The following is a 27529-nucleotide window of genomic DNA, read 5'->3' as shown; positions in this document are numbered from 1 at the left end:
CAGCATTTGCTGGCTTTACTTTACAAAAGAGTGTATATTTTATGTATAAAATTACTAATCTAAAATTCAAGGAGCATCTAGAAAAGTTGAGAATTACACATGTCTTCATGGAAAAAAAGTTCTAGACATTGGAAATATTGTGAGTAATGAATTTGTCTTTCCCAGGGGAAGCATCGAGTCACTTGTGATCCCATCTCCCTGGGACGGAGTCCCCTGTGATTCTGTGATCCGATCTCTTGACCCATTTACACTCAGAACCTGGCAGCTAACATATTGTCTCAACCACATGGCAGTTCTCAGAGTAAAATTCACCAAGAGCAAAAGGAACAAACTGGCCCAACTGTTGTGGATCTTAAACTGGGTTTCAGTGGTGATGGGTCTGGTTCTGATCAGCTTGGGAGTTCTTCTGAAAATTGAGATCAGGAAACACAGCGAAGTGATGGCCAGCCAAGGGACGGATTCTGTGCCAAACATGCTGATTGCTGTGGGAGCAATTGCCTGCGGCATCAACTTCCTCGGGGGCAAGATCTGTCACGATTGTTCAGACAACAACAGGTTCACCCGTTGGAGACTGGTCATACTTCCTTACATCATCTGCACCTTTTTCTTCACTTTCTGCATCCTTGTTGGGGCCTTGATGTGCTACACAATGAGAGGCACGCTGGAGGACTCTCTCCATCTGGGCCTCAAGCAAGCCATGAGCTTTTACAAGGACACTGATACCCCAGGCTGGTGCTTCATGAAGAAGACCATGGACGAGCTGCAGTTCGAGTACCGTTGCTGCGGGAACAACGGATTCAGAGACTGGTTTGAGATCCAGTGGATCAGCACTCGCTATTTGGACTTGAACTCAAAAGATGTTCAGGAGTAAGTAGAAAGGAAATACAGGGGCAAAACACTTGGAGATTCAAAATATAGATTTCAACTCAGGAAAATTTGAGAATCACAATTTCCACCTTCTGTTAATCTCTCCTGGTTCAGATAGAATGTATCCTAGGTTGTTGAAAGGAGCAAAGGTCGAAATAGCAAAGGCATTCGTCACAATCTTTCAATCCTCATTGGATAAAGGATTAGTGCTGGGGGACTGGAAGAGTGGTGTGGCGTGGTGGTATTGTCATTGGATTAGTAATACAGAGACCCAAGGTAATGCCCTGCGGCTCCCAGGTTCGAATCCCACCACTGCAGATGGTGAAATTTGAATTCAATAAAAATCTGGAATTAAAAGTCGAATGATGACCATTGCTGATTGTTGTAAAAAGTCATCTGGTTCACTAATATCCTTCAGGGAAGGAAATCTACCGTCCTTACCCAGTCTGGCCTACATGTGACTCCAGACCCACACAGTGATGCGGTTGACCCCACTAAAATAGCCTAGGAAGCCACTCAGTTCAAGGGCAATTTGGAATGGGCACAATGCTGGCCCAGCCTGTCACACCCACATCCCAAGAGCGAATTTAAAAAAATACTATTCAAGATAGGGGAGAGAGTCTGAGCACAGTGGCGCAATGGTTAGCACTGCTTCCTCATGATGCCAAGGACCTGGATTTGATCCCAGCCTCAGGTCACTGTCCGTGTGGAGTTTGTTCTCCCCGTGCTTGCCCCCAAACTCAAAGATGTGCCGGGATTGGCCATGCTAAATTGCCCCTTAATTGGAAAAAAAATAAGGGGAGAGAGATAAACCAGGAAGCTCCAGGCAGAGAGAAGTTATTGGAAAATATTATCAGTGAAAAATAATTAAACTTTCATTTGGAAAGGACTGGGTTAATCAACCCAGCATGAATTTGTTAAAGGCAAATTGTGTCCAACTAACTTAAAATTATTTGATGAGCTCACAGAGAAGGAGATCAAAGTGGTGCAAAAGATGGAAGGAATTCCACAAATCACCACAAAGGAGATAGTAGCCCAACTAAGCAAGGAAAAAGTGATGGTATTAATACAAAATTTCTTCATTAACAGGAAGTAGATGTTGGTGATGGGTTGGATGCTTTTCAGGCTGGAATAGTTGTAATTCCCAAGGATCATTTTGGGTCCATTACACGTTTCTGTCTTAGCATACAACTTAGAACCGGGGTATGGGAAGTAGCACTATAAAGTTTGCAGATATTACAAAATTTAGCAAAGTAGCAGACAGTGATGAAGATAGTTGCAGGTGACGTGGGCAAGGTGGTGAAATGGGTAGAAACTTGGTTCAAAACAGACAAGTGTGAGATGATGCACGTTTGGAGGACTAATATGGAAAGACAGAATACCATAAATAGCACAATCTTGAATATCTATTTTGGTATCATTGATCATTTAATCCTCCAAATTAGAATCATAAAACAATAGAATGGTTGCAGCACAGAAAGAGGCCAAGTGACTCATTGGGGGCGATTCTCCAAAATGGAGATGAAGTGTTCACGCTGTCGTGAACGCCGTTGAGTTTAACGACGGCGCGAAACGGGCACGGGGACGATCGATTCTGTCCCCCACAGGGGGCCAGCACGACGCTGGAGTGGTTCACGCCGCTCCAGCCTCCCTTCCCGGCGCCAAATGGGTGCCGCACCAACCCACGCATGCGCAGTTAGGCCGCGCCACCCTGTGCATGCGCGGGGGACTTCTTCAACGCAGCCGGCCCCGACTCAACATGGCGTCGGGGTTCAGGGGCTGGCCACGCAACAAAGTAGGCCTGGGGGAGGAGAGGCCAGCCCGCCGATTGGTGGGCCCCGATCATGGGCCAGACCCCATCGGAGGCCCTCCCCCCGGAGAAGGAGAGTTTTTCCCCGCCCCACAGGCCGCCCCCCCGACTCTTCGCACAGAGTTCCCGCCGGCAGCGACCAGGGGTGAACGGCGGCGGCGGGACTCTGTTGTATCCGCACGGCCCATCCGGGCCGGAGAATCGGCGGCCCCGCCGATTCCAGCAGCCCGCAGCAGGCGCCATGTCAAACGCGCCAGCGCAAATGGCGCCGATTCTCCGCACCTCGGAGAATGGCGCGCCGGCGTCAGGGTGTCGTGGCGCGGTTGCAGCGATTCTCCGGCCCAGCGCGGGGCTCGGAGAATCGCACCCATTGTGTCTGTACTGTAAGAGCAATTCAGCTAGTCCTGCTCACCGGCCTTTCCCCTGTACCCCTAAAGGTTTTTCTTTTTAGATGCTTATCCAATTATCTTACAAAAGAGACAATCAACTCTGTCTCTACCACACTCTCAGGTAGTGCATTCCAGATCCTAACCACTCTCTGCACAAAAATGTTTTTCCTCATGGCACCAGTTCCTCTTTTGCTAAACACCTTAAGTTGGTGTCCTTTAGTGCTCAATCCTTTCACCAAGGTGAGCTCCTCTCTATCCACACTGGTGAGACACCTCATAATTTTAAATATCTCCATTGATATTTCCTGTCAACATTTTCTTCTCTAATGAGAACACCCCAAGCTTCTCCAACCTATCCATGTAACTATGGTCCCTCATTCCTGGAACCATTTTCACATTCTGGAGGTTACCATTGACCAAAAACTGAACTGGACCAGCCATATAAATACAGTGCATACAAGAGCGGGTCAGAGGTTGGGATTCCCGCAGTGAGTAACTCACCTCCTGACTCCCCAAAGCTTGTCCATAATCTACATGGCACAAATCAAGAGTGTGATGGAATATTCCCCTGGGGCAGCATGGTGGCGCAGTGGTTAGCATTGCTGCCATACGGCGCCAAGGACCTGTGAGTACCCAGCCCTGTATCACTGTTCATGTGGAGTTTGCACATTCTCCCTGTGTCTGCGTGGGTCTCACCCACACAACCTAAATATGTTCATGGCACTTTTTCAAATGTTATTTTGGAAGTCCATGTACACCATGACCCTCATAATGCATTACTATCATCAATCATCTCTGTTACCCCTTATCAATAATCTCAATCAAGTTATTTAAACATGCCTTTAACAAATCCATGTTGAATTTCTTTAATTAATTCACACTTGTTTGATTGTCAATTTTGTCCCAGATTATCATTTCTAAAAGCTTTCCCAATGCTGAGATTAACCGGATCCACCTTTAGTTGTTTACAGCCCTTTGTCCAGTCCTCTGGCCCCTCCATCTAAGGAAGATTGGAAGTCTGTGGTCAATGCCTTTGTAATTTCCACACCTACTTCCCTCTGCATTCCACCTGGGCCTGGTGACTCATCAACTTTAAGTACAGCCAAGTTTTGGTGGGAGCAGTGTCCAGGGGCCTGACGGGAAGGTAAGGTTAACTTTAAAAACTTACCTTGCAGGAGAAGCAGCCTTCAGATTTTCGGCGGTGTCAGTGTCCAGGGGCCTGTCGGGAAGGTAAGTGTAACTTTAAAAACTTACCTTTACAGTTGCAGGAAGTCGGCCTTGGGGATTTCTGGGAAGATTTGTTCGTACCGGTATATACGTTGGGCGGTTGCTAAACCCGAGACACGACACTTGTAGTGTCACCCACCCTTCCACCTCCTCTAACCTAAGTGGTTGAGTGAATATCAGGTAAGCTCTTCCTTTCTTTTTCTTGTTTTATCTAGAGGGGATGGCAGGGAAGGCAGTACAATGTTCCTCCTGCAGAATGTTTGAGGTGAGGGACGCCGCCTGCGTCCCTGCTGATTTCATCTGTGGGAAGTGCACCCATCTCCAGCTCCTCAGAAACCACGTTAGAGAACTGGAGCTGGATGAACTTCAGATCATTCGGGAGGCAGAGGTAGTCATAGATAGAAGCTTCAGGGATGTAGTAACTCCGAAGAATAAAGATAGATGGGTGACGGTGAGAGGGGCTGGGAGGAAGCAGTCAGTACAGGGATCCCCTGTGGTCGTTCCCCTTAGTAACACGTATACCGCTTTGGATACTGTTGGGGGGGGGGGGGGGGGAGGGTTTCAGATTCCTGGATAATTGGGGCTCATTCTGGGGTAGGTGGGACCTCTACAAACAGGACGGTCTACACCTGGACCAGAGGGGTACCAATATCCTGGGGGGAAATTTTCTAATGCTCTTGGGAGGGTTTAAACTAGTTCAGCAGGGGATTGGGAACCTGAAATGTAGCTCCAGTATACAGGAGGTTGAGAGTAGTGAGGTCATGAGTTTCAAAGTTGCAGGAGTGTACCGGCAGGCAGGAAGGTGGCTTAAAGTGTGTCTACTTCAATGCCAGGAGCATCCGGAATAAGGTGGATGAACTTGCGGCATGGGTTGGTACCTGGGACTTCGATGTTGTGGTCATTTCGGAGACATGGATAGAGCAGGGACAGGAATGGTTGTTGCAGGTGCCGGGGTTTAGATATTTCAGTAAGGTCAGGGAAGGTGGTAAAAGAGGGGGAGGGGTGGCATTGTTAGTCAAGGACAGTATTATGGTGCCAGAAAGGACGTTTGATGAGGACTCGTCTACTGAGGTGGTATGGGCTGAGGTTAGAAACAGGAAAGGAGAGGTCACCCTGTTAGGGGTTTTCTATAGGCCTCCGAAAAATTCCAGAGATGTAGAGGAAAGGATTGCAAAGATGATTCTGGATAGGAGCGAAAGTAACAGAGTAGTTGTTATGGGGGACATTAACTTTCCAAATATTGACTGGAAACGCTATAGTTCGAATACTTTAGATGGGTCCGTTTTTGTCCAATGTGTGCAGGAGGGTTTCCTGACACAGTATGTAGATAGGCCAACGAGAGGCGAAGCCATATTGGATTTGGTACTCGGTAATGAACCAGGACAGGTGTTAGATTTGGAGGTGAGCACTTTGATGATAGTGACCACGATTCGATTATGTTTACTTTAGTGATGGAAAGGGATAGGTATATACCGCAGGGCAAGAGTTATATCTGGGGGAAAGACAATTATGATGCGATGAGGCAAAACGTAGGATGCATTGGATGGAGAGGAAAACTGCAGGGGATGGGCACAATGGAAATGTGGAGCTTGTTCAAGGAACAGCTACTGCGTGTCCTTGATAAGTATGTACCTGTCAAGCAGGGAGGAAGTGGTCGAGGAAGGGAACCGTAGTTTACTAAAGCAGTTAAAACACGTGTCAAGAGGAAGAAGGAGGCTTATGTAAAGATTGGGCACTCGAGAGTTACAAGTTAGCTAGGAAGGACCTAAAGAGAGAGCTAAGAAGAGCCAGGAGGGGACATGAGAAGTATTTGGCAGGTAGGATCAAGGATAACCCTAAAGCTTTCTGAGGAGATAGGAGAGGTGCTAAATGAATATTTTTCGTCAGTATTCACACAGGAAAAAGACAACGTTGTCGAGGAGAATACTGAGATACAGGCTACTAGACTAGAAGGGCATGAGGTTCATAAGGAGGAGGTGTTAGCAATTCTGGAAAGTGTGATAATAGATAAGTCCCCTGGGCTGGATGGGATTTATCCTAGGATTCTCTGGGAAGCTAGGGAGGAGATTGCTGAGCCCTTGGCTTTGATCTGTAAGTCATCTTTGTCTACAAGAATAGTGCCAGAAGACTGGAGGATAGCAAATGTTGTCCCCTTGTTCAAGAAGGGGAGTATGAAATGAAATTAAAATCGCTTATTGTCACGAGTAGGCTTCAATGAATTACTGTGAAAAGCCCCTAGTCGCCACATTCCGGCGCCTGTTCGGGGACAACCCCGGTAACTATAGAGCAGATAGCCTTACTTCTGTTGTGGGCAAAGTGTTGGAAAGGTTTATAAGAGATAGGATGTACAATCTTTAGAAAGAAGAAGGTTAAGAGGTAGCTTAATTGAGGCATACAAGATGATCAGAGGATTAGATAGGGTGGACAGTGAGAGCCTTTTTCCTCGGATGGTGATGTCTAGCACGAGGGGACATAGCTTTAAATTGAGGGGAGATAGATATAGGACAGATGTCAGAGGTAGGTTCTTTACTCAGAGGGTAGTAAGGGTGTGGAATGCCCTGCCTGCAACAGTAGTGGACTCGCCAACACTCAGGGCATTCAAATGGTCATTGGATACACATATGGAGATAAGGGAATAGTGTAGATGGGCTTTAGAGTGGTTACACAGGTCAGCACAACATCGAGGGCCGAAGGGCCTGTACTGCGCTGTAATGTTCTATGTTCTATGTTCAAACTTTCTAATATATTCCTTTATCAATTCTTAGCCCATCCAGTATCTCAACTAACTTTTTTTACTATGAATTTGACAGCATCTGCTTCCTTGGTTACGATAGATGCAAAATACTCAGTTAGTACCCCAGTCATACTCCCTCTACCTCATTGGGGTTCGGTTAGCTCAGAAGGCTGGATGGCTGGTTCGTGATGTGGAGCAATGCCAACAGGGTGCGTTCAATTCCTGTACAAGCTGAGGTTGTCCATGAAGGCCCCACCATCTCAACCTTGCCCTTCACCTGAGGTGTGGTGACCATTGGGTTAAATCACCACCTGTCAGCTCTCTTTCAAAGGTGAAGGCATCCTCTGGGAATATGGCAACTTTCATTTCTTTCACCTTAATGAATGGATTTCCTAATTGGCCCCATCTCTCCTCTTCATACCCTTTTACTATGTATTTGCTTATGCATGGCATTTGATGCACCGTCAATTACCACAAGACGAGAATGGTGAAACAATCAACCAAGATGTTGTGCCTCCTGTAGCTGGAACCAGAATGGCTGCAGCACAGGAGAGCACACACATTTATACGCACCTGCTGGGCGGAGCCAGCAGGCAGCGATTTGCCGTTGTACCTGTAATATACTGGCAGTGCCGTAATACATATACCATGCCACTAGTGGTGACTACCACATTCACCCACTGTTAAAAAAAGAGTCCAGCGGGGGTGGCTGGAAACACTACAAGTTAAGTCTGTCAGGGGCCTTGACCCTCTGCGATCGCCTCAGTCCTGGTGGTGATGTGGGAGCCAACTTGGTCACCTGCGACTCCGGGGGCATGTTGTCCTCATTTTCGTCATCCCTGAGTGGATCCAGTGGGAGGACGGATCCTGCTAGGGTGGGGCTGCGGTGAGGTTCGCTGGAGGGAGGATGAGTGGCGCAGGGGTGAATGAGGCAACCGGGGGGAGGGGGGTGGGTGGTGTCAGGTCGTGGATCGTGGGTGGGGATCCAGCGGGTGCCATGTAGGTGTACTGCTGGTTTGCATGTAAGAGGTGGACCTTTTCGACCTAGGGGTCCGACTTATGGGTCCGCACATGCTTCCGGAGGAGGACGGATCGAGGAACTGTCAGCCATGTTGGGAGCGAGACCCCGGAGGTGGACTTCCTGAGGAGGCCTCCACCAGGTGCTCTCGATCTGGCCGGTAGAAGTGCGGCTTACACTCTGCGCAGACTTAGCAGTCTCTGGTGACGGTCCTGACCTCCAAATGGAGCAGGGAAGGTTGCGGGCCTTGATAAAATGGAAGAACCAAGTGACCCCTGGGTGGCAGAGGTCATAGTGGAGAGCCCGCAGTTGGTCCACATGTGCGCTGGCACATGTACCGCGGGATAGGGCATCAGGGGGCTCGTTGAGCTTACCTGGACAATACAAGATCTCATAATTATAGGTGGAGAGCTCGATCCTCCACCTCAAGATCTCGTCATTTTTGATCTTGCCCCGCTGTGTATTATTAAAGGCAACCGACCGATGGTCAGTGAGGAGAGTGAATCTCCTGCCGGCCAGGTAATGCCTCCAATGTCGCACAGCTTCCACAAAGGCTTGGGCCTTCTTTTCGACAGAGGAGTGCCGAATTTTGGAGGCATGGAGGGTGCGGGAAAAGAAAGCCACGGGCCTGCCCGCCTGGTTGAGGGTGGCAGCCAGAGCTACGTCCAATGCATCGCTCTCCACCTGAAAGGGGAGGGACTCGTCAACCGCGTGCATCATGGCCTTGGCGATGTCTGCCTTGATGCGGTTGAAGGCCTGGCGGCCTCAGCCGCCAGGGGGAAAACTGTGGACTGAATGAGTGGGAGGGCCTTGTCCGCATAATTAGGGACCCACTGAGCGTAATAGGAGAAAAACCTCAGGCATCGTTTCAGGGCCTTGGGGCAGTGGGGGAGAGGGAGTTCCAGGAGGGGGCGCATACGATCAGGGTTGGGCCCTAGGACTCCATTTTCCATGACATAGCCAAGGATGGCTAAGTGGTTGGTGCGGAACACGCATTTCTCCTTATTGTATGTGAGTTTAAGGAGTTTGGAGGTCTGTAGGAATTTTTGGAGATTTGCGTCGTGGTCCTGCAGATCGTGGCTGCAGATGGTGATGTTATCTAGGTACGGGAAGGTGGCCCGCAGTCCGTACCGGTCAACCATTCGGTCCATCTCTCGCTGGAAGACCGAGACCCCATTACTGACGCCGAAGGGAACCGTAAGGAAGTGATAGAGGCGGCCATCTGCTTCGAACGCAGCGTATTGGCAGTCCTCCGGGCGGATGGGGAGCTGGTGGTAGACGGACTTCAAGTCCACTGTGGACAAGACTCGATACTGCGCAATCTGATTGACCATGTCAGATATGCGTGGGAGGGGGTACGCATCGAGCTGCGTGTACCGATTAATGGTCTGACTGTAGTCAATGACCATCCTGTGCTTCTCCCCGTCTTCACTACCACCACTTGAGCTCTCCAGCTGCTGTTGCTGGCCTCAATGACCCCTTCCCACAGAAGCCGTTGGACCTCAGACCTGATCAAGGTCCTGTCCTGGGCGCTGTACCGTCTGCTCCTGGTGGCGACGGGTTTGCAATCCGGGGTGAGGTTTGCAAACAGAGAAGGTGGTCGACCTTAAGGGTCGTGAGGCCTCACACGGTGAGGGGGGGTAGGGGTCCGCCGAATTTTAAAGTTAGGCTTTGGAGATGGCACTGAAAATCCAGGCCGAGTAACAGGGCAGCGCAGAGGTGGGGGAGGACGTAGAGCCGGAAGTTGCTGAACTCTACGCCTTGGACGGTGAGGGTCGCGATGCAGTACCCCCGGATTTCCACGGAATGGGATCCGGAGGCCAGAGAGATTTTCTGGGTGACCGGGAGGGACCAGCGCCTTACAGTCGTGGGTTGGATGAAGTTCTCGGTGCTCCCGGAGTCAAAGTAGCAGGTCGTCTCGTGCCCATCGATCTTCACCGTCGTCGTCGCGGTCGCGAGGTTGCGGGGCTGGGACTGATCTAGGGTGATAGAGGCGAGCTGTAGCAGATGCTGGGAGGTCCCGGGCTGGTCAGCGGTGGAAGAGGTAGCGGCAGGTGATGAACAGCCAGACGAGTAGGGGTCCTGAGGCGCCGTCCAAAATGGCGCCGAAGATGGCGGCGCCCACGGGGCGCACATGATGGGCAGCATCAAAGATGGCGGCGCCCACGGGGCGCACATGATGGGCGGCATCAAAGATGGCAGCGCCCATGGGCTGCACGTGGCTTGCGGTGAGGAAGATGGCGGCGCCCACGGGCCACACGTGGTTTGCGAAGGGGAAAATAGCAGCGCCCCTGGGTCGCACGTGGGGGGTGTAGGAACGCCTGGCCTGGAAACAGCGGCGACCGACCCGGCCTGGCAAACAGCAGCGAAGTGTCCTTTCTTCCCACACCCGTTGCAGGTGGCACTCCGCGCCGGGCAGCGCTGCCTGGAGTGTTTGTTTTGCCCGCAAAAATAACACTTAGGCCCCCCAGACTCGGCTGGCTGCCGCGCGGCGCAGGCTTGCGGTGAGCTGGAGTCGGCAGCTGGTGGGGCCCATGATGCCCACGAGGGTGCCACGCGGTCGGGGGCATAGGACTGAACGTTACGGGACGCCACTTCTAACGAATTAGCGAGCTGCCTAGTTCCCGCAAGATTGAGCGGTACGCTCTTCCAGTAGCCGCTGGCGGACGTACACAGACATCATGCCCGTGACGTGAGCGTCTCTAATTAAAAGTTTGGTGTGCTGGACTGCCGAAACTGCCTGGCAGTCACAGTTCCTACCTAGGATGTGCAGGGCACGCCAGAAATCATCCAGAGACTCCCCGCGAAGTTGCTGTCTGGTGGCCAGGAGGTGCCTGGCATATACCTGATTCACTGGTCGAACGTAATGTCCCTTCAGGAGCTCCATCGCTTCGGAGTAGGTGTGCGCATCCCGGATGAGGGGAAAAATGTCAGGGCTCACCCGTGAATAGAGGACTTGGAGCTTTTGCGAGTCTGAGGGTTCTTCAGCGGCTGTCCTGAGGTAGCTTTCAAAGCAGGCTAGCCAGTGGTCAAAGGTGGACGTCACGTTTGCTGCTTGAGGGCTCAGCTGCAGGCGATCAGGCTTGATGCGGAGATCATCGTTTTAAAAGTCTTGCACAATAAATTGATGCACCGTCAATTACCACAAGACGAGAATGGTGTAACAATCAAGGCTTTATTGAGCAAGGTGTTGTGCCTCCTGCAGTTGGAACCAGAATGGCTGCAGCATCGGAGAGCACACACATTTATACGCTCCCTACTGGGCGGAGCCAGCAGGCAGGGATTTACCGTTGTACCCTTAATATACGGGCAGTGCCATAATACATATAATATGCCACTAGTGGTGACTACCACAGCATTTTGATTCTCTTTTATGTTAACTGCCAATCTCTTCTCAAAGTCTTTCCTGGTTTCCTTTTTCACTTTCCCTCTGTACTTTGTTTATTTAGCCTGGTTTTCATTTATATTATCAACCTGACATCTGTTATGTGCACCCCTTTTCTGCCTCATCTTTCTATCTCATCCAGGAAGCTCTAATTTGGTTGTCCTATCTTCCCCCTTGTGAGAATATACCTGAATCATCTTATATTTAAAAGCAGACCATTGAGCCGTTCAGTTCCGCCTGCCAAACTTTGATTCCAATTTATCTGGCCAAATCTTTTATCATTTTAATGAAATTAGCCCTCCTTCAATTTTGTATTTTTACTTTACATTGATCCTCCTTTTTCTTAGCTAACATAAACTTTATGATACTATGCTCACTGTTTCCTAAATGTTCCCCATCTGACATGTTATGACCACTGTTGCTTAAATGTTCCCCTACTGGACCCACCTCATTCTGCAGAACGAGATCCAGCAATGTCTCCTTCGTTGTTGGCTGAGAGACAGACATACTGACCTAGAAAATTCTCCGAAACACACTTCAGAAACTCTTCCCCCTCTTTGCCATTTACACCATTACTATCTCAGTCTATATTCAAATAACAAGTCCTAATATAACTACTCTGAAGCTTTTGCACCTCTCCATAATTTCCCTACAGATTTCCTCCTCTCTATCTTTCTCACTCTTTGGCAGCCTATAGAATACACCCGTCAGTTAATGCTACCTTTGCACATTCTCCCCGTGCTTGTGTGGGTTTCACCACCACACCCTTAATTAGAAAATAAATAATTGCATACTTTTTCAAAATGAAAAGCTACCTTTAATGTTTCTTAGCACTAACCAAATAGATTCTGTCCTTGACCCCGCCCCATCCCTGCCTCTCAAGAGCTTTCTCTCTCTCCAGCACTGTCTTATCCATCTTAATCATTACTGCCACCCCTCCTCCTTTCTTTCCTTCCATTTCTTCCTGAACACCTTGGCCGGGATTCTCCCTTCTGGGGACTAAGTCCCCACACCGATGGGAAAACCGGCGGCAACCACTCCAGCGTCAACAGACCCCGAAAGTGTGGAATTTTTTTTTGTGTGGACGGCGGAGGGTTTGGCGGCGCTCCAGCCAGCGCCGAAGGGACAGCGCAAGATCACGCATGTGCCGAAGGGACCCCGTGATCTCGCACATGTGCGGAACGGCCGTCATGATTCCGCACATGCGCAGACTGGCCGGCGTATTTTGGAGCATGCACGGGTTCTCTTCTCCGCGACGACCATGGCGGAGACCTACAGGGGCCAGCGCAGAAGAAAGAAGTGCCCCCACGGAACAGGCCCGCCCGCAGATCGGTGGGCCCCGATCGTGGGCCAGGCCACCGTGCCCCCCCCTCTCTAATGCTACATCCTAGTTCCCCCAGCCCTGCCAAGTTAGTTCAAATCCTTATAGCAAATTGACCCACAAGTACATTTGTCCAGTCTCTGTATAGGTCTCCTCTCCTCTCAGGTCTGGCCCCAATTCCCTAGGAACCTAAACCCTCCCTCCTGAACCATCTCTCTAACTGCATTCCCATTTGCTCTATCCTCCTGATTCAATGCTCAGCAGCACATGGTAGTGGAGATTGCTACCTTTGAGTTCCTATTTGTTAGCTTTCTTCCTAGCTGTCTAGAATCTGCGTGCAGGACTTCATCCCTCTTCCTACATAGCTAGAGGTTGTGGTCCATATGTCATTCAAATTGATATGGTCCACAACCTCTGACTGTTCACCTTCCCCCTTCAGAATGTCCTGGAACCACTCAGTGGCACCTTGACCCTGGCACCAGGGAAACAAAATACCATCGTTGATTCATTCTGCGTCACAGAAATACTTGTCTGTTAGTATCGCTACGCTTTCTCTCCCCACCCCACCCCTAGCTGAACCAGGTGTGCTGCTTGGCACTGGTCGCATGTCCCAGAGAAACCATTGCTGTCACCAGTATTCGGATGGAAAACTGGTTGGAAAGTCAGGTACATTCAGGGTACACCTGATCTATCTGCTTGCTTTGACTTTGACACTCATTCCCTCTCTACCCACTCACTCTTGAGCTGTTGGATGACCATCTCCTGCTCGTCAAGCAGCTTTCAGCCTCATAGATGCACCAGTGATGCCAGCTGTTGTTCAAGGTCCAAACTTTGAGTTCCAGCTGCTCCAACTAGTGACGCATCCTGCACATGTGGTTGTCCAGGACACGAGAGGTTCTTGCATGGAACAGGATGTGCACTCCACAGGGCTGTTAACTAAACATAACAGAAATAAATTAAGACTGAGTTTGCTTACACTGCAACTGCTGTGGGTGCACTTTCCCGGGTAGCTTCAAAGATGGCGGGACGTTGAGGAATGATTTGCTCAAATCTACAAGATCAAGCGATATAAAAGTGCCTTATTTCAAGTTATTAAAACTGGAGAAGTTATTGTTTAGTGGAGTTTGAAACCCTTTTTCCTCCATGTTTGGACAAGAACTAAAAGTTTTATTTGTGATTGGAAAGGGAGAAGAGTCATGTGATGGAGTGGGGGGTTGCAGTGTGAGCGAGAGGTGACTGGGAGTGTGGGCCAATGGTGGGCAGGAAGGCTCCCTGAACTGCCAGCAGTGAGTAATGTAACTTCATTCAGGAGCAAATCCACACAGACACTGGCTCATCAATGTGAGGAACTGCACATGCACCAGTGATGCTGGAGGCACTGAGTGCAGATGCACAACTTTTCCTGGCTCCGGGTGGATCAGCATCAGCAGGTACAGCGGTAAACTAAAGAAACCCTATAACCAAAAACTCACCGTTACTCAACAATCAACATCTTCCCTGTGCTGAAACCCTTTTTTGTTTTTTTTAACCTTGTTTCCTGATGTGTGTCCTGTGGGTATCCACCCCTGAACTATCTCAGGCCCATAGCTTTTATCAGTGGCTCTCTGGCCTTGTTCCCTTCAGGCTTGTTCTCTCTGTGTACTATGTTACTTAATCTAAATAGAATTTTTGGTGTTCACAATTATGAAAGGTTTTGACAAATAAAATTGGGGAAAAACAGTTTCCAGTGGCAGATTACCACAGAACGAACATTTAATTTTGAAAAGTGCCAAATACGAGATTACCCAGTTGACATACCTTCAATTCACCGAGAGGCAGAGAGAGTGAGTGAACATTAGGCTTTATTAATCATGAACTTGCCTAGCCAGAGTCGGTTGTACAGATGAATGCCGCCCACAGGCGGCCGGTCTATATATGGCCCCGGTGAGGGCGGAGCCAGAGGCGGAGCCCACCGGGGTTACAGTACAGTACCTGGAAGCAGCTCGTATCACCACTTCCTTTTTAAAAAAAATATGTTTATTCAAAGTTTTTCCAACAAAAATTTTCAACCAATTAAACCCCCACCCCGTAACAGAAAAGAGAAAGAGAAAAAAACAGAACAGAACATAACCATATCAATCAAACATACTACAGAACTTATACAATGGGTTTCTCCCGCACGTAATAACCCTCCCATATGCTTTTTTACAAGTACCCCGAGGGAAAATCCCCTCCCCCACCCGCCCAAATACCCCCCCCCCCGAAAGAGACAGCCCCCTTCCCTCCCCTCCCCCGCCTGATGAACCCCTGCGCAGACCCTCTCAAGGCAAACTTTATCCTCTCCAGCTTAATGAACTCTGCCATGTCATTTATCCAGGCTTCCACACTGGGGGCTTCACGTCCTTCCACATGAGCAAGATCCTCCGCCGGGCTACCAGGGACGCAAAGGCCAGAATACCGGCCTCTTTCGCCTCCTGCACTCCCGGCTCATCCGCCACCCCAAATAATGCCAGCCCCCAACTTGGCTTGACCTGGACTTTCACCACCTTGGACATAGTCTTCGCGAAACCCCTCCCGAACCCATCTAGTGCCGGGCACAACCAGAACATGTGGGCATGATTTGCCGGGCTTCCCGAGCACCTGCCGCATCTGTCCTCCATCCCAAAGAACCTACTCAGCCTCGCCCCTGTCATATGCGCTCTGTGAATTACCTTAAACTGTATCAGGCTGAGCCTGGCACATGAGGAAGAGGAATTAACCCTACTCAGGGCATCAGCCCACATACCCTCTTCAATCTCCTCCCCCAACTCCTCCTCCCACTTGCCCTTCTACTCCTCTACCGAAGCCTCCCCCTCTTCTTTCATCTCCTGATATATCGCCGAAACTTTGCCTTCTCCGACCCATACACCCGAAATCACCCTGTCCTGAATCCCCTGTGTCGGGAGCAACGGGAATTCCCTCACCTGCCGCCTCACAAACGCCCTCACTTGCATATACCTGAACGCATTTCCCGGGGGTAACCCAACCTCTCCCGTCTATAAACAGGTCGCCCATCCTTCTGATCCCGTATCACCACTTCCAGGTCATAGGTTACAGTATCATATTTGCATTAGGTGAATACATTCGCCACACCAGTGAATTGTTATAATCTGGAATGCACTTTCTGAAAGAGCACATTCAATAATGATTTTCAAAAGGGATTTGGCAAGATACTTGAAAGGGAATAATTTGTAGGGCTCTGTCGGAGCGGTTGGGGAATTGGATAGCTCTTTCAAAGAGTCAAAGGTCATAGGTTACAGTATCATACATACATTGGGTGAATACATTCACCACATTCATCCCCTGTTAAAAAAACCAAGTCCAGCGGGGGTGACGTGGGGTCATTACATATTCAGTCTATCTTGAGGCCGGATCGTTCTCTTCGACCTCCTTAGCTCTGGCGGTGCAGCGGGCATGGTTATTGCAGGTGGTGACTCCAGGAGCGTTGTGTCTGGAGCTTGAGCCTCAGTCCGGCGTGTCGGGGACGGTTGGGGTGTGGGGGTAGGCAGGGGGGTGATGGGTGGCTGCAGTGTCAGTACGGGACAATACAGAAGACCCAGGGGAGCGTATGGAGCGCTGGGGGTGGTGGCGGGCAGCGGGGAGGGGGGCACGTTGGCAGGGGAACCAGCTGACGCCAGGTCCCATAGGGAGACCGTATCTTGCCGTCTGTCCTGGTGCGCGATGTAGGCGTACTGGGGGCTGGCGTGGAGCAGCTGGACCCTCTCGACCAGGGAGTCGGTCTTATGGCTCCTCATGTGCCTCCGGAGAAGGACAGGTCCTGGCGTTGACAGCCAAGATGGAAGCGAGACCCCGGAGATGGACTTCCTGGGGAAGATAAACAAATGGGCAGCACGGTAGCATTGTGGATAGCGCAATTGCTTCACAGCTCCATGGTCCCAGGTTCGATTCCGGCTTGGGTCATTGTCTGTGCGGAGTCTGCACGTCCTCCCCGTGTCTGCGTGGGTTTCCTCCGGGTGCTCCGGTTTCCTCCCACAGTCCAAAGATGTGCGGGTTAGGTGAATTGGCCAATGATAAATTGCCCTTAATGTCCAAATTGCCCTTGGTGTTGGGTGGAGGTGTTGAGTTTGGGTATGGTGCTCTTTCCAAGAGCTGGTGCAGACTCAAAGGGCCGAATGGCCTCCTTCTGCACTGTAAATTCAGTGATAATCTATGATTAATCTAGGACAAAGGTTCGGCACAACATCGTGGGCCGAAGGGCCTGTTCTGTGCTGTATTTTCTATGTTCTATGTAAATGATCGTGAGGGGTCTCGTTCGTGGCTGTGCAGAGGACTGATCTGATGGAGTGGAGGGCGTCGGGAAGGACCTCCTGCCAGCGGGGGATCGGGAGACTTCTAGACCTGAGGGCCAGAAGAACGGTTTCCATACCGTTGTGTTCTCCCTCTCCACCTGCCCGTTTCCCTGCGGGTTATAGCTCGTAGACCTGCTCGAGGCGATGCCTTTGCTGAGCAGGTACTGACGTAGTTCATCGCTCATGAACAATGTGTCCCGGTCGCTGTGGACATAGGCAGGAAAACCGAACAGTGTGAAGATGCTGTGCAGTGCCTTTATTACAGTGGCCGAGGTCATGTCGGGGCAGGGGACAGCGAAGAGGAAGCGGGAGTACTCATCGATGACGGTGAGGAAGTATATATTATGGTTGGTGGAGGGGAGGTGCCCTTTGAAGTCAATGCTTAGGTGCTGAAAGGGCTGGGAGGCCTTTACCAGGCAGGCCTTGTCTGGCCGGTAGAAGTGCGGTTTGCACTCCGCGCAAGTCCCTGGTCATTGCCTTGACCTCCTCGGTGGAGAAGGGCAGATTGCGGGCCTTAAAGAAGTGGGTAAGCTGGATGACCCCCGGATGGCAGAGGTCATTGTGGATAGCCCGAAGTCGGTCATCTTGCGTGCTGGCGCATGTGCTGCGGGACAGGGCATCTGGGGGCTCGTTGAGCTTCCCAGGACGATACTTGATATTGTAATTGTAGGGAGAGAGTTCGATCCTCCACCTTAAGATTTTGTCATTTTTTATTTTGCCCCATTGTGCTTTGTCAAACATGAAGGCGACCGACCACTGGTCGGTGACGAGGGTGAACCTCCTACCGGCTTGGTAGTGCCTCCAGTGCCGCACAGTTTCCACTCTGGCTTGTGCTTCCTTCTCAACTGAGGGGTGTCAAATTTCGGAAGCGTGGAGGGTCCTAAAGAAGAATGCTACTGGCCTGCCCGCCTGGTTGAGTGTGGCGGCCAGTGCGACGTCTGATGCATGGCTCTCTACCTGAAAGGGGACGGACTCATCCACCGCGTGCATTGCGGCCTTGGGGATGTCGGCCTTGATGTGGCTGAAGGCCGAGCGGGCCTCATCCGTCAGGGGAAAACTGGTGGTTTGAATAAGTGGGTGGGCTTTGTCCGCATAGTTGGGGACCTACTGGGCATAGTATGAGAACAGCCCCAGGCATCGTTTTAGGGCCTTGAGGCTGTGGGGAGGGTGATGTTCTGTGAGGGGCGCATACGGTCGGGGTCGGGCCCTAGGACTCCGTTCTCCACGACGTAGCCAAGGATGGCTAATCGGGTAGTACGGAAGACGCACTTTTCTTTGTTGTATGTGAGATTGAGGGATTGGGCAGCCTGGAGGAACCTCTGAAGGTTGGCGTCATGGTCCTGCTGATCATGGCCGCAGAGGGTCACATTGTCCAAGTACAGGTATGTAGTCCGCAAACCGTACTGGTCCACCATTCGGTCCATCATTCTCTGAAAGACGAGACCCCGTTAGTGACACCAAAGGGGACTCTGAGGAAGTGGAAGAGTCGGCCGGCTGCTTCAAAGGCAGTGTAGTGGTGCTCTCCTGGGCAGATCGGGAGCTGGTGGTAGGCCGACTTCAGATCGACCGTTGTGAACACCCGGTACTGTGCGATCTGGTTGACCATCTCCGCTATGCGGGGGAGGGGGTACGCATCCAGTTGGGTGAACCGGTTAATTGTCTGGCTGTAGTCCACTAACATCCGATTCTTTTCCCCGGTCCGGACAACCACCACTTGTGCTCTCCAGGGGCTGTTGCTGGCCTCGATGATCCCTTCACTCAACAGGCGCTGGACCTCCGACTTGATAAACGTCATGTCTAGCGAACTGTACCGCCTGCTCCTGGTGGCGATGGGCTTACAGTCAGGAGTGAGGTTTCAACTTCTTCCATCGGGCAGGAGATACAGAAGTCTGAGAACACGCACGAACAGACTCAAAAACAGCTTCTTCCCCACTGTCACCAGACTCCTAAATGACCCTCTTATGGACTGACCTCATTAACACTACACCCTGTATGCTACATCCAATGCCAGTGCTTATGTAGTTACATTGTATATGTTGTGTTGCCCTATTATGTATTTTCTTTTATTCCCTTTTCTTCTCATGTACTTAATGATCTGTTGAGCTGCTCGCAGAAAAATACTTTTCACTGTACCTCGGTACACGTGACAATAAACAAATCCAATCCAATCCAATCCAAAGAGTGAAGGGGGGGAGACCTTGAGGGTCGTGAGGCTGCACACCGTGAGGGGGGGCAAGGGTCCGCCGAACTGTAAGGTCAGGCTTCGGTGATTACATTGAGCAGTAGGGGGGGGCGCAGAGGTGGGGGAGGACGTAGAGCTTAAAACGAGCGTATTCTGCGCCCTGCATCGCGAGATTGGCGATACAATACCCCCGCATCTGAACCAAATGGGACCCGGAGGCAAGGGAGATTGTTTGGGAGGCTGGGTAAGTGTGAAGGGAGCAGCGCCTTACCGTGTCGGGGTGGACAAAGCTCTCCATGCTCCCGGAATCGAAAAGACAGGGGGTCTCGTGCCCGTTGATCCGGACGACCATCATGGGGTTCTTCAGCTGTTTCGGTTGCGACTGGTCAAGAGTGACTGCGCCCAGCTGCGGGTAGCCTGTGTGGTCGGTGGAATCGCAAGATGGCGGCCCCCATGAGTCGCACATGTCGGGCTGGGGCGAAGGTGATGACCAAGATGGCCGCCCCCATCGGTCGCATGTGTTGGTTGGTGCCGGAGCCAGTGGCCAAATTGGCGGCCCCCATGAGTCGAACGTGTTGGTCGGTGTTGGGGCCGGCGACCAAGATGGCGGCCCCCACGAGTCGCACGATGCTGATGACGCATCTGACGGGGGCGTTCCGGGCAGGCACGCAGCCACATTGCGGGGTCTGTGGGGCTGCGAGTCCATGGGCCGGGCCTGGTGCGTTTTCGATTTCTGAGCCTTAGGTCGGCCCAGACAGACTCTGGCGAAGTGTCCCTTTTTCCCACAGTCACTGCACATCGCTGTGCGGGCTGGGCAATGCTGTCGTGGGTGTTGGCCCTGGCCGCAGAAATAGCACTGCGGTTCCCTGGGCTGGGCTGGCAGACGCGTGGCGCAGGCCTGCGACGTAGTTGGGTCCGACGGGGACCGTGACGAGGGTGTTTACGAGGAGTCCGTGGGGAACGCACTGAGGTTCTGGTAGGCCACCTCTAGCGAGATAGCTAGCTTTACCGAGTCCCGCAGGTCGGAGGTCCTGTTTTCCAGCAGGCGCTGCCTGATGTAGTTCGAGCGGACCCCCGCTACGTAGGTGTCCCGGATCTGTGAGTTCATGTATTCCTCCACCGTTACATCTCGATAGCTGCAGTTCCTCGCGAGTAGAGTCAGGGTTTCCAGATACTCGTCCAGCGATTCTCCGGTGCGTTGACGGCGAGTAGTGAGGAGATGTCTGGCGAACACCTCATTTACGGGCTTCATGAAGTGTGCCTTGAGGGTTGCGATCGCCGCCTTGTACGTGGCTGCTTTCTCGATCATTACTGAGATTCGATGGCTCACCCGAGCGTGGAGGAGTCGCAGCTTGAGAGTTTCCGTGGGAGGCATTGTGGAGGAGTTGGGGTAGGCCTCGAAGCATCAAAGCCAATGTTCGAATATCTCCTTGGCTTCGGACTCGCGGGCGTTGAGTGCGAGCCTGTCTGGCTTTAGAGCAGCTTCCATAGTGCTGTCTATGATTAATAAATTGATGTACCTTCAATTCACCGAGAGGCAGAGAGAGCGAGTGAACATTAGGCTTTATTAATCATGAACTTGCCTAGCTAGAGTCGGTTGTACAGATGAATGCCGCCCACAGGCGGCCAGTCTATATATGGCCCTGGTGAGGGCGGAGCCAGAGGCGGAGCCCACCGGGGTTACAGTACAGTATCTGGAAGCAGCTCGTATCACCACTTCCAGGTCACAGGTCATAGGTTACAGTATCATACTTGCATTAGGTGAATACATTCACCACACCAGTGAATTGTTATAATCTGGAATGCACTTTCTGAAAGAGCACATTCAATAATGATTTTCAAAAGGGATTTGGCAAGATACTTGAAAGGGAATAATTTGTAGGGCTCTGTCGGAGCAGTTGGGGAATTGGATAGCTCTTTCAAACAGTCAGCACGGGCACAAAGGACCAAATAACTCGTTCTCTGCTGTAAGGGTTGTAGCCATGTAAAATGTCCACCTGCAAAGGACCATGGGAATTGTGGTCAATTTGGGACACAGACAGGTACACAACCTCTGTGTATTGCGCAAAGAAACCAGACTTGGCTGAAACTTGTATCCATTAAGAGTCGATCACCATTTCCCCCAGGACAATAGAGTTTGAATCAAGGAGCTACAACAGTAGCAGACTAACCGGCGCCACCCCCCCTTATTTGGAAAGCCCTACGTGCCTGGGACAATGATACCTAGGACCTGCCCAGCTATCGAGGTATCTGCCCCTAATTGGCTGAGATTGATGAGGGTGATCGAAAACCCTATCGATCCATTGGACCTGGAGTAAAGACCGCCCAAAAGGGCGCGAAAGAGATGAAGGATGAAAAGCCCTGCGCACGAGAGATCGGTCTCTTTTGGGACCGGCTTGTGTGCGGCCAACTGCAGCAGAACAACCAAGTTCAAGGACCCGCGACCATTCCTGAAGGACGAGCCCAGCTGAGACAAACCCAACAACTTCCAAACCGACCATTTGGACCCGGATAAAGGCCTTATCTCGCACAGCGCCGGTCACTCAAAGTTAAGTATAGTTGGTGTAGTTTAGTACGGAGCCGCGTGTGTTATTGCATTGAGATACAAGTCTTGTGTTATTAATAAACTGTGTTTTTGAGCTAACATATTGGTTGTGTGGTCATTTGATCGATATAAGAAACAGCTTGTGATTCACACCAAAGTAAAGAAGGCAACAGGGTCAATGACCTCTATCCCTTGGGTGACGTGAGTTGACTTCAGTGGTGAATAATGTCCAGGAGATAGGTTTACATGCCAGCCGTTTTGTGATTGCAGCCATTTGAAGAGTAACGTGGATGGGAAGTATTTGCTGGACGGTATTCCTTTCAGCTGCTGCAACCTCAACTCACCCCGCCCTTGTATCCAGCACCAACTCGCCAACTACTCAGCTCATTATAACTATGACTACCTGACAGAAGAGACCAACCATTGGACAACGGGCTGCAAACAGGCACTATTGGATTATTATACCCAGATTATGCAGTCCATTGGACTCTCTGTGCTCATCATTTGGCTTTTTGAGGTAAATCTATGGAGTTAATTAAGCAACATCGCCTTTCCATCCACAGTGTTTGCTGATTGCATCAACTAGAAACTTATTAAATTTTAATATATTCTTATGAGTTTCAGACACCAGCTGTGGCTGCTGGGTTCTGTTGTGTATCAGTGTTTCCGCACTCGCAGCCTTGTAGCTGAACAGGGACACCTTAAGAGAACAATTGCTACAGGCTGCAATGTTAGACCGCCTGTTTGTCTCCACAAATGGCTGAAGATGTCATCTCTGATGATGTCATGCAATTGTGGGCGGCACAGGGGCAAAGTGGCTAGCACTGCTGCCTCACAGCGCCAGGGACCCAGGTTCATATGCAGCCTCCCTCACTACTGACTCTCTGACAGTGCAGCATCCCCTCAGTACTGACCCTCTGACAGTGCAGTACCCCCTCAATACTGACCCTCTGACAGTGCAGCACTCCCTCAGTCCTGACCCTCTGACAGTGCAGCACTCCCTCAGTACTGACCCTCTGACAGTGGAGCACTCCCTCAGTACTGACCCTCTGACAGTGCAGCACTCCCTCAGTCCTGACCCTCTGACAGTGCAGCACTCCCTCAGTACTGACCCTGTGATAGTGCAGCACTCCCTCAGTACTGACCCTCTGAGTGTGCAGCACTCCTTCAGTACTCACCCTCTGACAGTGTGGCACTCCCTCAGTACTCACCCTCTGACAGTGCAGCACCCCCTCAATACTGAGCCTCTGACAGTGCAGCACTCCCTCAGTACTGACCCTGTGACAGTGCAGCACTACTTCAGTACTCACCCTCTGACAGTGCGGCACTCCCTCACTACTCAACCTCTGATAGTGCAGCACCCCCTCAGTACTGCCCCTCCAACAGTGCAGCACTCCCTCAGTCCTCACCCTCTGACAGTGCAGCACCCCCTAAGTACTGACCCTCTGACAGTGCAGCACTCCCTCAGTATTGACCCTGTGACAGTGCAGCACTCTCTCAGTACTGACCCTGTGACAGTGCAGCACCCCCTCAGTACTGCCCCTCCAACAGTGCAGCACCCCCTCAGTACTGCCCCTCCAACAGTGCAGCACTCCCTCAGTCCTCACCCTCTGTCAGTGCAGCACCCCCTAAGTACTGACCCTCTGACAGTGCAGCACTCCCTCAGTACTGCCCCTCTGACAGTGCAGCACTCCCTCAGTACTGCCCCTCTGACAGTGCAGCACTCCCTCAGTCCTCACCCTCTGTCAGTGCAGCACCCCCTCAGTACTGCCCCTCCAACAGTGCAGCACTCCCTCAGTACTGACCCTCTGACAGTGCAGCACCCCCTAAGTACTGCCCCTCTGACAGTGCAGCACTCCCTCAGTCCTCACCCTCTGTCAGTGCAGCACCCCCTCAGTACTGCCCCTCCAACAGTGCAGCACTCCCTCAGTACTGCCCCTCCAACAGTGCAGCACTCCCTCAGTCCTCACCCTCTGTCAGTGCAGCACCCCCTAAGTACTGACCCTCTGACAGTGTAGCACTCCCTCAATACTGCCCCTCCAACAGTGCAGCACCCCCTAAGTACTGACCCTCTGACAGTGTAGCGCTCCCTGTATCATTCCTAAGATGTGATTCACACAGCTACTCACTGTGTGGTCTAACCAGGGTTTACCTTCAAATACCCGAAGCATGGCTTCTACCCCCAAGTAGTCTTTCATTTAGATCTAAAGATCAAAATTCCATGAGCTGTTTTTGATTATTGTCTGGACCAGTCCATCTTAATTGATATTTGTACATCTGGGCCCCCAAGTCTGGATCTCCGCTGTTTCTTGCTTTCCATCATTGGGCAACACGGTGGCTCAGTGGTTAGCACTGCTGCCTCACAGCTCCAGGGACCCGGGTTGAATTCCAGCCTCGGGTCACTGTCTGTGTGGAGTTTTCACTTTCTCTCCGTGTCTGCGTGGGTTTCCTCCGGGTGCTCCGGTTTCCTCCCACAGTCCAAAGATGTGCAGGTTAGGTGGACTGGCCATAATAAAAAGGGTGGAGGTGTGGGCTTAGGTAGGGTGCTCTTTCAAGAGCCAATGTAGACTCGATGGGCTGAATGGCCTCCTTCTGCACCGTAAATTCTATGATTCTATTCCAAAAATATTTTGTTCTATCCTTTTTGGGTCCAATGTGGATGACCTCAACTTTGCCTTCAATGAACTCCATTTGCCAGGGTGTGCCCTTTCACCGACTGCATCAACGCTTCTTTGTAGGAACACGGGAGCAGGAGGAGGCCATTCAGCCCATTGAGTCTGCCCCGCCATTCAATATGTTCACAGCTGATCATCCACTTCAATCATTTATTCCCACATTATCTCTATATCCCTTTACGTGACTGACATTTAGACATCTGTCAATCTCTAAACAGACAAATTATATTGTAATTTTATATAGTAATTTATAGGTCAATAATTTGCCTTCAATTCCATGAGCTTTAACTTTAGCTAACAGTCTCTTATGTGGGACTTTATCAAATGCCTTCTGGAAGTCCAAATAAAAACATTTGCAGACAGTCACCTACCCCTTCACTACTTCAGCCACCTATTTCAAATTTTGAAGCAGGTTTGTCAGGTATGCCCAGCCCGAGAAACACTTTGGGATGTGCGGAGGTCATGATGTTATATAAATAAGTTGTTCTATCTTACTATAGTAAAAAAAACATTTCTGCTTGGCTGTAGATTTCAGTCCTCACCGGTGTCCGATATCTCCAGACTGCAATGGAAAATGTCCTCCTTCAAGGTGATCCTGAGTGTGAGACAGAGGGCTGGCTACTGGAGAACAACTTTGTAGAAAAAGCCCAAACAAATTTCAATATCATCAACAGCCTGCACAAGGTCGATCAGATATCGACCATCTCGGGAATGGAAGATCACAATAAAGATGTTAAAACAGCTGCATATGGACCTGACAATGTTCCTCTTCAAACCCTCCCCACTACCAGTTAAGACCAACAGACTATCAACTTCCTCCTTGGCTCTTCTGGGTTTTAGAATTACATGAATGTCTGTCGACGTGTTTCAGAGTGAGATCACAACACAGTTGCGAAAGGGTAAACGTTCTAACAAAGCAGTCATCATTATGCAATATACAATAGTTAAGTAAAGTCACATTTCTGTGTGGCACACTTCAGTAGATGTTGAATTCATCCCAGATATTGTGGGACATTTTGTTATTTTCAGTAGATATTTTTTAGCACTCCCTGATTGGGAAATGATTGAACCAGATCTAATATTTGATTATTAAAAACTGACCATTATAGTCCTTCGTAAGATATTGTTATTTCCATGTGAATCTATTGTCATTTTTCATGGATGCGGTGGGTCATGTATCTTAAGACCATCAGACATAGGAGCAGAATTAGGCCATGTGGCCCATCGAGTCTGCTCCGCCATTCAATCATGGCTGATATTTTCTCATCCCCATTCTCCTGCCTTCTCCCCATAAACCCTGATCCCCTTATGAACCAAGAACCTATCTATCTCTGTCTTACAGACACTCAGTGATTTGGCCTCCACAGCCTTCTGCGGCAAAGAGTTCCCCAGATCCGCCACCCTCTGGAGAAGAAATTCCTCATCACCTCAGTTTGAAAATATCGTCCCTTCAGTCTGAGGCTGTGCCCTCGGGTTTTAGTTTTTCCTATTAGTGGAAACATCCTCGCCATGGCTACTCTATCCAGGCCTCTCAGTATTCTGTAAGCTTCAGTAAGATCCCCCCTCATCCTTCTAAACTCCAACAAATACAGACCCATCCTCAACCGCTCCTCATAATAAGCTCTTCATTCCAGGGATCATTCTTGTGAACCTCCTCTGGACTCTTTCCAAGGCCAACACATCGTTCCTTAGATACGGGGCCCAAAACCTCTCTCACAGTAAACCAAATGGGGTCTGACCAGAGCCTTATGCAGCCTCAGAAGTACATCCCTGGTCTTGTGTTCTAGCTCTCACGACATGAATGCTAACATTGCATTTGCCTTCCTAACTGCTGACTGAACCTGCACGTTAACCTTAAGAGAATCGTGAACAAGGACTCCCAAGTCCCTTTGTGCTTCTGATTTCCTAAGCATTTCCCCATTTAGAAAATAGTCTATGCCTCCATTCCTCCTTCCAAAGTGCTTAACCGCACACTTTTCCACTTCGTTTTCCATCTGCCATTTCTTTGCCCACTCTCCTAGCCCAGTGTTCTTCAACGTCGGGGGCACGACCCACAGGTGGGTCGCGGGTGGGTGTCGGGAGGGTCGCGGAGCCATTGTCCGCGGCGCTCCCTATCGCGCAAATGCCCACGCAGCAGCCGGCTTTTCATAACGCCGGCTGCAAGCGGCCGCGAACATGTTAAAAATAAACATTTGCCCGCATTGCGCATGCGTGCACGATGATCAGGAACGCATGCGCAGTGCGCCCGCTATTTTTTTTAATGGTTGCAGCTTTTTGTTTTACAAGTTCTGTAGTGGTTTTTATTAATTTATTCATTTATTTTATTCATTTAATTTTTATTTTTTTCATTTATTTTATTCATTTTATTTTTTTTACAAGTTCGGGGGGGTTTTATTTGATAAAATTTTACAGGAAAAAAATTCAGAACTTTGGACAGATGGAGACTCCATACTTTCCATCACCGGAAGGCTTCACCTTCATCCAACAGGTTCCATTGGAGGAGCGTGTACGAAGGCCAAAGGGACCCAAAACCATTTCCTCCATTTTTGTCAGCAGCAAACAAGGTAAGAGAAAATGGTGGGTCGCGCAGGTAAGCCGGCATGGATCGCGAAGGTCGGCCGGCGTGGGTCGCGAAGGTCAGCCGGCGTGGGTCCCGAAGGTTGGGCGGTTGGTACAAATGGGTCCCCGGAAAAAAAGTTTGAAGAACACTGTCCTAGCCTGTCCAAGTCCTTCTGCAGACTCCCTGCTTCCTCAATACTACCTGTCCCTCTGCAGATCTTTGTATCATCGGCAAACAAAGTAATCTTAGGTTTGTTTACACCATGTACAATATTTACAATGAGAGTTATTGAGTAGACACATATTCCCTGAGTGCTGCCTGTAGCGGGAAGTTGTGCTTGGAGTCCGAGGAGATAGAGGTGCTAAATGAATATTTTTCGTCAGTTTTCACAACAGGAAAAAGACAATGTTGTCGAGGAGAATACTGAGATTCAGGCTACTAGACTAGAAGGGCTTGAGGTTCATAAGGAGGAGGTGTTAGCAATTCTG

The 27529-nt window shown here is 50.4% G+C and overlaps 1 protein-coding gene across 1 annotated transcript; it reads left to right on the top strand.

The window, feature by feature from the left end:
• The first annotated feature begins 189 nt into the window (after window positions 1-189).
• On the top strand, window positions 190-25589 carry LOC140407881 (photoreceptor outer segment membrane glycoprotein 2-like). The gene is made up of 3 exons (XM_072495100.1): window positions 190-867; window positions 22077-22323; window positions 25010-25589. Exons 1-3 carry the CDS (start codon window positions 287-289, stop codon window positions 25274-25276), a joined length of 1095 nt encoding a protein of 364 aa, XP_072351201.1. The 5' UTR covers window positions 190-286; the 3' UTR covers window positions 25277-25589.
• Window positions 25590-27529: the final 1940 nt, after the last annotated feature.

This window comes from Scyliorhinus torazame, chromosome 2 (genome assembly GCF_047496885.1).
Source record: "Scyliorhinus torazame isolate Kashiwa2021f chromosome 2, sScyTor2.1, whole genome shotgun sequence".
Classification (NCBI taxonomy): Eukaryota; Metazoa; Chordata; class Chondrichthyes; order Carcharhiniformes; family Scyliorhinidae; genus Scyliorhinus; species Scyliorhinus torazame.
The sequence above is the reverse complement of the archived record's forward strand: the minus strand, read 5'-3'. Positions and strand labels throughout refer to the sequence as shown.

Excerpts from the sequence above, each read along its gene's own strand:
- LOC140407881 (XM_072495100.1), top strand. The coding sequence starts at position 287 with ATGGCAGTTCTCAGAGTAAAATTCACCAAGAGCAAAAGGAACAAACTG. Across the intron at positions 868-22,076 it reads AACTCAAAAGATGTTCAGGA|CCATTTGAAGAGTAACGTGG; the intron begins GTAAGTAGAAAG and ends TTGTGATTGCAG. Across the intron at positions 22,324-25,009 it reads TCATCATTTGGCTTTTTGAG|ATTTCAGTCCTCACCGGTGT; the intron begins GTAAATCTATGG and ends GCTTGGCTGTAG.